General features: G+C 44.8%; 1 protein-coding gene across 5 annotated transcripts in view; it reads right to left on the reverse strand.

Annotated features, from left to right (window-relative positions):
* FHIT (fragile histidine triad diadenosine triphosphatase) overlaps positions 1-9,588 on the reverse strand; it is a 222,444-nt gene that overhangs the window by 151,012 nt on the left and 61,844 nt on the right. For all 5 annotated transcript variants that reach the window (XM_085864298.1, XM_085864297.1, XM_085864301.1 and 2 more), the window contains one exon: positions 1,019-1,135. In XM_085864298.1, the coding sequence (XP_085720424.1) occupies positions 1,019-1,135 (117 nt within the window). The remainder of the gene's footprint in view (positions 1-1,018; positions 1,136-9,588) is intronic.

Consider the following 9,588-nt stretch of genomic DNA (forward strand, 5'->3'; position numbering starts at 1 on the left):
AGATAAATAGAAATGAAAATTAAAAGTTTCAGTTTTAAAAGTTTCTTCAATAGTTTTGGAGATTACTTGGTCAGGCCTTTTGGCGCATGTTCTTCAAGTTTCAATGGCGATACCATGGTTCTACTCCGGAGGTAGGAAAGCAACATACATTATTTGATCACAATGAGTAAAAAATGTTTGTAGTTATGAAATAATGAATCACCACATCACGGCAGGTACGCAGAGAGGTACGCATGCTTGCTCTGTGCAGCCTGGATTTGAATCCTGACCCAGCTATAAACTGTCAGCCCAGTGCTTCACAGGCAGTGAGATTCATCATTGTGTGTTGCCTCTTGGATGGACGATAAACTGGGCGTCACATCTGCCGGATTTCCTTACCCCTCTCCCTCCATCCCCCCTCTGCCTCTCTCACCTCTACCCCACCTCTCTCTCCCTCCAAACCATATCACCTCTCTCTCTTTCCGACCCCTCGCTCCATTAAGACCATACTCTGTACAGAGAGTCAGTGCTACCAAAGCAGTCTCCTGGGCTATTGAGCACAAACCTGGACGGGTCGCCACTCCGAAGCAGAATATTCAAATGGCTAAATCATCCCAGCAAGCTGGTACTCATTTTGCTGACTTCAGAAGGATGACAGGCTGAATCAACCCCACCCGGTATTAATTAAACGGTAAAGTGGGATTTGAACTCAAGCCCCTGCGATCCCAAGCCCACCACCCTAACCATTAAGCCAACACCAGGTATCATAAAATCAGGCCAATAAGAAAAGAAGAAGAGATATAGAACTAGGTTTGAAATAAATCAACCTTTGGTATCATTGCTTCTTACGGCCCATGGATCTCAAAATGAATTATCTCCTGTGTGGAAATAAGGCATTTAAAAGTATGTATTTTAGAGCCAAGGAATAGAGTGGCTCTACGTTGCTCTTTACGACACACCGGATTTGCTGCAAAAGTACATTTCTCCTTGTTACACAAACCACTGGCACCCCTTACCATTTTTCACCTTCCAAGGATACGGCCAGGGACAAGTGGCTTGCGGTTGACAATGGCGTAAGAAAACTTCGTCTTGGCAAACACAGATGTCATTTTAATGAGGTGATCACCAAAACGCAATGTTGCCATGGCAGAAAAATCTGAAAAGAAGAGCATACACTTCATGAGAAAAAGTATTTTCTTTGTACCTTCCTCTTCCCTCCACCCTTCAACCTGTCCTTATTCTCCTCCACCCACAGTCCTCACAATAAGAAAAAAAAAACTTTTTGAGATATCCTGCTAACAGACAAACAGACAGGTGTGAAAACATAACCTCTGTCCACTTTCAGTGGCAGAGGACATAAAGAAACTTAAAAAAAAAACACTTGGGTAAAGTTTATGAAACAAGAAGATACAGGTCTAAAGGAAAGGAGTTAATCGATGCAAGACTTGTGTGTAATGTGATCAACATAAATGCTGTGTTTTCAATTTGTGTGAGGGGGAGATGGAGAGGGAGAAAATTAAAAAGGAAAAACAAAAAAAAAAAACACAAAGAGGGTGAATTTTTTTTGATGATAATGAGAAATATTTAAATACAAGGAACTCCATTTTTGGAAGACATTTTTGGTAAACCGTGTCTTGGACTATAAATGGACTCTGTGTGGAAGGTTTTATCTTCCCGTTGGTCGACACTCGAGAAAGGAGCAGTTAAAGCAGACGCCGCACATAGACAGCCAAAGAAAGAAAAAGGACAAAAGATTAGAAATGAGTGAGATGGCATGTTAGTTTTTCCTGCCAGGGAGAAAGGAAATTATATCGAGCTATTGTGTTAGTCGCCTTAAAAAACGTGGAGAGAAAAGCCAGACCGAGTAGAACAAAGGAAAGGTGTTCTATATGGGTACAAAGAAGGGATGAGTTGAGAAGTGAAAACAAAAGACTTTTAAAACTTGAGGGCTGCGATCAAAGATCGCTGATGGCGCCCGGTATAACCAACTGTGTAATATTAGAAAATTAGTAGCCTTTGTAAATCTGCCACATAATGAAAACGAATGTATTCTTTTCCAGCAAAATAGCATCCATAAGTGATTAGGACCGGATTTGAGATGGATATGGACGTTCCGGATAAAAGCGCCAATTTTTTCCCATATGTTAGCCGTTAACGTAGCTTTCCATTTTTGATAGGAACCACTTCCTCCGAATGCCTTATGGCAGCCATCTTGGATTTTCGAGATGGCCACCAAGTTAAAACCTGTATCTACCAATATCTCAGCTTCTAAGACACTTAGGATCACAATCTTGGAGTCAAAGCATACATTTTCTGGGTCAAGGAATACAACTATACCATTTAGAAAAGTAAAAGATGATTTTTATTTACACAAAAAAAGAAAATGAACGTAAAACTTGAAAAATAATAAAACGGAATACTGTTAATGTACCAGTCACGAAAAATACTGCAAGGACTGTGACTATATCAACTGTAAATGTGACAGCATATTGTCATCACACACTACTGCACATGCATTTTATTCCCAGTCTACTTCTCACAGTGACAACTGCAGAGTTCAGTGCACTTCCAACGAGCCTTTCTGCATGCCCACCAAGCACCACATCCACTTTGAATCTTGCAGCTACATTTGACTAGTTCACTGCAGGCCTTGGAGACTACAGGTAACATGTTCCACACAGGAACCCATGAATTGCTGTCCTCATCGAGAGTCCAGCCCCAACCTTCTGGAGTATGTGCGTGTTGTTCAATCTGCTCACTGGTGCATCATATTCCTGCCTGATATGCAACTCACTTTGTGTGCTGCAATAGTGCATCCTGTGTTGGGGGAAGTCTCTCCATTGTCTTCCCCTTCTGGCAAAACAGCTCCTTTCTAGCTTCATCCACATGTTGCAGGTCACTGGTCTTATCACACAGGATAAAAGTGAAGCATTCCAGCAGCTGGAAATGTTGAGCACCAACCTCTACTTCTGTGTAAGGATGAAGTGCCACGTAGGTAAAGGCACATGTCACATCATGATAGCACTTCCAAGCCTCCCATGCTGAATTCTTGCCTCTTCCAAAGAATGCCGATGTAGTATTGCATCCCGTGAAACTGTGAAAGATAGGGAGAGCCAAGGATGTCTCCCTACCCAGGTCTTCGTAGATATTGATATTATGATATGTAAAGTTCTTGCCCATACCAAAGGCAACCCAAATGCTCACATCTTGGCACAGGGTGATCAGATGATGGAACTTGCCAAAGAGAATCACCACAACATCCGTGTCAACAGTGCACACCAGACATTTGGTACAGCCATTCTGAAGAGCATCCTGTAAGTGAATCAGCAGCCTGGTGTCCACTTCCTTATGATCACATGGTGCCATGGATCGATCGGTTCCTCGAAGAATAGCTGTGACACCAGATGTGATGATTTCTTTCTTTTCGGAGCAATTCACAGTGGCAATCTTGTTGGAAAGGAATGCAAACAGTTCCTGTTTGTTGGCTGGGTCACGTAAGAAGTCGGCCCAGTTTCCTGGGAGCTTTTTCTTGCCCGCAACCTTTCTCCGAACACCCTTTCCTCACTTTCCTTGAGTGGATTATTTGATGATGCTGGGGATGTTTCATACAATATCAACTCTTTTGGAGTTTTCTCATTGTTTTATGATGTATGGAACAACGACCCGATCAGCATACTCATAAAACGTCACAATGTTGGTCGTAGGGAGCAAGTGCACCACAGCAACTCGATGAAGAAGCTTCATGTCAATGGAATCAGGAGGATCATCGTGGGTGTCTGGCCAGAATGTTCATCAGATCACAATATCAAATTTTGCACATTTCCAAATGTGCAAAATTGCACATTACAAATTGCACATTTCCAAAGCGCAATTTTCCATCATCAGATAGCCAAGGGGGGAAAGGATGGTTGTTTTGGCTGAAGAATGTAGTCATGTCACAAACCCTGTCTCTGTGTGAATCTTCATTCTGATGTACTGCGGCAATGGTGGTTCCCTAAACAGGGAATGCCGGCACTTAGAAGTCGACGCATGTTTCTTGAAGTTGAAGAGAATGGAATGAGAGACTGAGGTTTGCCTGCGAGTCTGTGGAATCTTGGTCTTTCAGCTCAGCACCCTTCAACAGCATCGACACAAGAGTCTTGAGAGTAGATGGCACTGATCCTTGTTGACAACCAGAAGGAAATTTGCCATCAAAGTGGAAACCTTTGTAGCTGACAAAATCTTTGCACACTATCTTGGCAGCCTTAGCCAGCAATAGTGCATCACCTTCATGATTGCATGCCATGGCTGACTTTAGCATTTTCTGCATACAATGTTCAAATACCAGAATCTTATTTTTGCAATCACTTTTCTCTTGTGCTTGCGGGAAGTATGCCAGAACTTTCTCCTTGAATCGGGTTCTGTTACTCTCCTTATCAACACCAAGGTATCATACCTGGTTTTCATACAACTGATGCAAAACCGAAAATTTGAAGTAGAATGTCCCATCTTCCACAAAGTTTTCTACATGAGCAAAGAGCTCCACAAGTGCTCTTGCATTTATCTTCTATTCCTCAGAAGAGCCTCCCAATTCCTGCTCATTTTGCTGCATCAGCGATCTGTAGCGATTCCGTAGTTCTGTTAGGCACTGCAGATAATATTTAACCTTGAGTGCTATGAGATCGCAACCTTCTATTTGAGTCATTAATTTTGTTTTCTGCAGCTTGGTAGCCATATGTCTAATAGTCTCATCAGCTCCAAGTGTTCTAAATTAATGTAGGTGTCCATCCTCTCGATGACATAATAGACAGACCATTTTGTCAATCGAGTGGCGCCAATGCCGCTTAAGCCCAGAAGTGCTGCTCTCTACAGCATCATCCTTGTCACGCTTTTTGGTAGCTCTCTCTAACTTCTCTTTGCTGAACTTGACAGAGCAAGATTTGTGCAATGCACCCCAGTGTTGGACCAGTTCACCAACAGCAATGGTCGGCAACCCAAATAGCAAGAAGAGCCATTTTTACAAATTTGGTCAGAAATGCGATATCTAAAAGGCCGCAATGCACATAAACCCTACTTCAATAATTTAATAATAGGACAGACACACACAATTATTTGTAATGCGATACATGTTTATTGAGTTGGTATCAAGGAAAGGGGCCATGAAATTTTCTTCAGTACATCAAGTCAGCTTACCCAGATTTACCTCTGCCACCGAAGGCGGAAGGAGGTTATGTTTTTACCCCTGCGTGTCTGTTTGTTTGTCTATCTGTCTGCCTGTCTGTCTGTGTGCAGGATATCTCAAAAAGTTGTGGACGGATCCGGATGAAATTTTATGGACAGGTTTGGTGTGAGACACGGCCGAACTCATTAGATTTTGGTGAATATCTGGATCCGGATCAGGCTACTAGAATTTTCAAGTGATTCTTCACCATTGAGAGATCGGGCTGCAATGATATAGAGCAGGATATCTCAAAAAGTTATGGACGGATTCTGCAGATACTTGGTGGACAGGTTGGGTATGTGACAAGGACGAATTGATTAAGTTTTGGTGAAGATCCAGATCCATATCCAAATAACAGAATTTTTCAATATTTGAAGAGATTTTTCAACATTGAGAGATGGGCCAAAAACAACATATATATATATATATATATATATATATATATATATATATATATATATATATATATATATATATATATATACAGTATATACATACAGTATATATCTCTATTATAATACCAAGCTTGCACACTAAAAACTCGGCTCGCCGTCACACGATCCCTATGAAATTGCTGTGGCACTCAGCGGACATGCCGACAATGTTTGGGAAGTCTTGGCGTTCCATAGTACCACTTGCATTTTGCACAATATGTATTTTTGTCATTCCCCGTGTACGGTCTGTCGTCTGCTACCAGCTATGTTGTACTGCTATCCCGTGCATGTGCACGGGTATCGCTAGTATAATATATATATATATATATATATATATATATATATATATATATATATATATATATATATATATATATATATATATATATATATATATATATATATATAGTTACGGCTGTGGAAATTCGCAAACCACCATTCAGGTCCCGTAGGTGAGATATCTCTTAAGTACATGTGTAGTTAGCCCCAAACCTGTTGTTTAGAGGGAATTTATGTGATTCATTCGGGCTGCGACGCTTTGAATTAGGCGTTTTTCTGTTCTATCTTTATTTTGAATCAACCACCATAACCATCATACCACCACCAAAAACCCTCCACCACCCTCACCTCTCTCCTTCTACCGCCATTCCCGCATCACCTGTGAACACTGAGCGTCGGGCTGTCCTGGGCTCGTTCAGCGAAACGCACCGAGCCGCGAGTGCAAAGAGTGGCCTTTCCGAGGGAAAATTCGGATCAGGAATGCTACACGCCCACTTCTGATCCGTCCAATCAGCAAGCGCAGAGCGGCTTGGCCCCGCCTCCAGGCATAACCGTGTGAAATCAAAATATGCAAATTCTAGGATCAGGGGAGGTTCACGCCCCTTTTCCTCCGTCCAATGGGCGAGTGTGGCTCCGCCCCCGAGCTCATCCTGATCCGGAAATTTGCATATGGGTTCTCCTGCCGGCCTATAAAGCGCCGAGCGCAAAGAGAATCGGGGAGAGAGTTTTGAAGAGAGAGAGTTTTGAAGAGAGAGAGAGAGAGTTTTGAAGGGAGAGAGTTTTGAAGGCAGAGAGTTTTGGCAGTCAAGTCGGGTTGGAGAGTGGAGTGGAGTCGGGAGGCGAAGGCGTCAAGGTGGTTTCTGCAGTCGGCTGAGGAGAATTGTGGGAGGAGGCCAAGGAGCTCGGGTCCGAGGCAGGGAAGACGGCGGTCGGCGACGAGGTCGCGGTGGGATCGCTCGTCGCGGGACCCAAGCCAGCCAGCCATTCTTCTCCCCCAGGGCATCAACAATTTCCCCCTTTCCCCCGCGCTGAGATAGTGCAAAAAGGGGGCCCCATTCCCACCCCACTCCAAGCGGTGCCAACGAAACCCGCGAAGGAGCACGAAGTCGGGGCACGCCGGGCAGCCACATTTGCGGCTCGTCACGAGGATGCGGGTAGGACCCACCCGGTCTCGCGGACCTGACCGCTCCTTCAGGTCCCGCGCACACATTGGCCTAAGGGCCCGTCTGCCCCCTTGCCTATGAGGGTGGCTTCTTTCCTTTGCTTTTGAGTAAATGTGTGTCGGCACCGTCTGTGAAGTAAAACTGTATAAGTGTTGCCGTGTGTTCGCGTATTCGGTCGTAGCTCTGCATTGTTGTTTTTGTTTGAAATTGATAAATGTGCATTCTGACTGACTGAAAATGTGTGCTTTTCGTGGGCTGGGTAATAAATGTGCATTATGTTGAATTGTTCCCCGTTTCGCTGCGTCCTTTCCTTCGTTTGAATCTCCATCTTGCTTCACGTAAAGGGTTCATAGTGGGCTTAATACGCCAGATAATTAATCGGAACCGTCGAGACCGATGATAACACCGCTCGGTTATCCCGATAGCACGGAACGGACCGCTTAAACGGTTCGTGTCCGGAGTCGACCTGCGGCGAGGTACGATCGCCCAGTTTACCATCCGCGTGGGTACTTAGGTAGGTCGAGTTGAGCAAACAACCGTATCCTACGCGGGTGGCCGATTGGCACGATCGTGGTGAGGTCGAAAGGCCCACCCGTGACTGGCTCCGGGCGATAGTTCCCGGAGGGTCACGACAGAATTGTCCGTCCGGTGAGTGAGGCGGCCGCCATCCGGGTCGAGCGGCCGATCGCACGCCGGCAGGCGCGAATTCGCAACAATATATAGCTCTGGAAAAATATAAGAGACCACTCCAAAAAATTTTTAAATCAGCATCTCGACATGTATGGCAGCCATTTCATTCCAGTGTCTGTTGAATTCCAACACAGGCACATCCCATTCTACTTAGTGAGGTACTGATTAGGTGATCATCTGAACCGAATCATATTTAACAAGGAAAAGTATAAAAACCACTGCTGTGGTCATCACTAACCTCATGCAATAGGACCAGCTGGATGGTAAAAACAGTGGTAGTAGTACCTCAAAAGTAATTGGAATCAAAAAAAATAACTATTGACCATGCCAAAAGAGTTGAAAAGAAAAGTTTTGAGTGAGGAAAAGAAGGGTTAGATTCTGGCTTTACTGGCAGAGGGATACAGTGAGCGTGGCGTTGCTTCCATCCTTAAAATTTCAGATGGCGGATCAGAAGAACAAGGTCAAGCAGCAGACATTGGGGACAACAAAGCTACAGACTGGCAGAGGGCGAAAACGACTTTCCACTGACCAGGATGACCGCCAACTCATTCGAATGTCACTCAACAACTGCAGGATGACATCAAGTGACCCACAAAAAGAATGGCAAACACCAGCTGGGGTGAAGTGCACAGCGAGGATGGTTCAAAACTGGCTCCTATGGACAGGGCTGAAGTCGTGCAAAGCTAGAAAAAAGCCCTTCATCAATGAGAAGCAAAGAAGAGCCAGGCTGAGGTTTGCATAAGACCATAAGGATTGGACCGTAGAGGACTGGAGTAAGGTCATCTTCTCTGATGAGTCAAATTTTCAGCTTTGCCCAACACCTGGTCATCTAATGGTTAGACGGAGACCTGGAGAGGCCTACAAGCCACAGTGTCTCGCACCCACTGTGAAATTTGGTGGAGGATCGGTGATGATCTGGGGGTGCTTCAGCAAGGCTGGAATCGGGCAGATTTGTCTTTGTGAAGGACTCATGAATCAAGCCACGTACAATGTTGTCCGAGAAGAACACTTGCTTCCTTCTGCTCTGACAATGTTCCCCAACTCTGAGGATTGGTTTTTCCAGCAGGACAATGCTCCATGCCACACAGCCAGGTCAATCAAGGTGTGGATGTAGGACCATCAGATCAAGTGCCTGTCATGGTTAGACCAATCTCCAGACCTGAACCCCATTTAAAACCTCTGGATTGTGATCAAGAGGAAGATGGATGGTCACAAGCCATCCATGAACAGGCCAGGCCTGGACTTGTATACTGGACCTTGTGCGAAACCAGCTGAAACCCACCATCGATCTGACGGTCTTGTGCCGTCGACCTTACATAGGGTCAGAAGGCGCGGAGGCCGCGTGCGTGGGCGGTGCGACAAAAGGAGGACGAGCGTCATCCTGCCACGCGGAGTGTTTGAGCTTGGGCACTCGAATCTGTAGACATTGGCTTGTCACGAGCCATATTCGTGCCTTTGACACTTTCCTCTCGTCCATGAAACATCACCAAGTACTGTGTCTTGTCTGCATGTTGTTTAAGGTTTATCTCGTTGGGATCCCCTTCGAAACCCGTAATCCGTAGCTCCCGAGTTAAGAACGGGTTATAGATTAATTATAACATTGTCGTGAATGCTTTGCTTGTGTCGTGTTTCCCTGATGTCCCCAATAAATCTGGCTGATTCGTATGAAGTTGCCGCTTTGAATTAATTTGTGCCGCGTCGAGGAATGATCCGCTCGATTTGGATACAAAAACCAAAATGGTTACAGACTGGGAGACTCCATTCGGTCTCTGACAAAACCAGTCTGTAACCGGGGTCTATTCCCCCAGCTGGCAAGGTACAGGTGTATTTTGGTATCGTGGTT

This window comes from Eptatretus burgeri, chromosome 18, assembly GCF_056783735.1.
Source record: "Eptatretus burgeri isolate ZD-2024b chromosome 18, Ebu_testis_v1, whole genome shotgun sequence".
Lineage (NCBI taxonomy): Eukaryota > Metazoa > Chordata > Myxini > Myxiniformes > Myxinidae > Eptatretus > Eptatretus burgeri.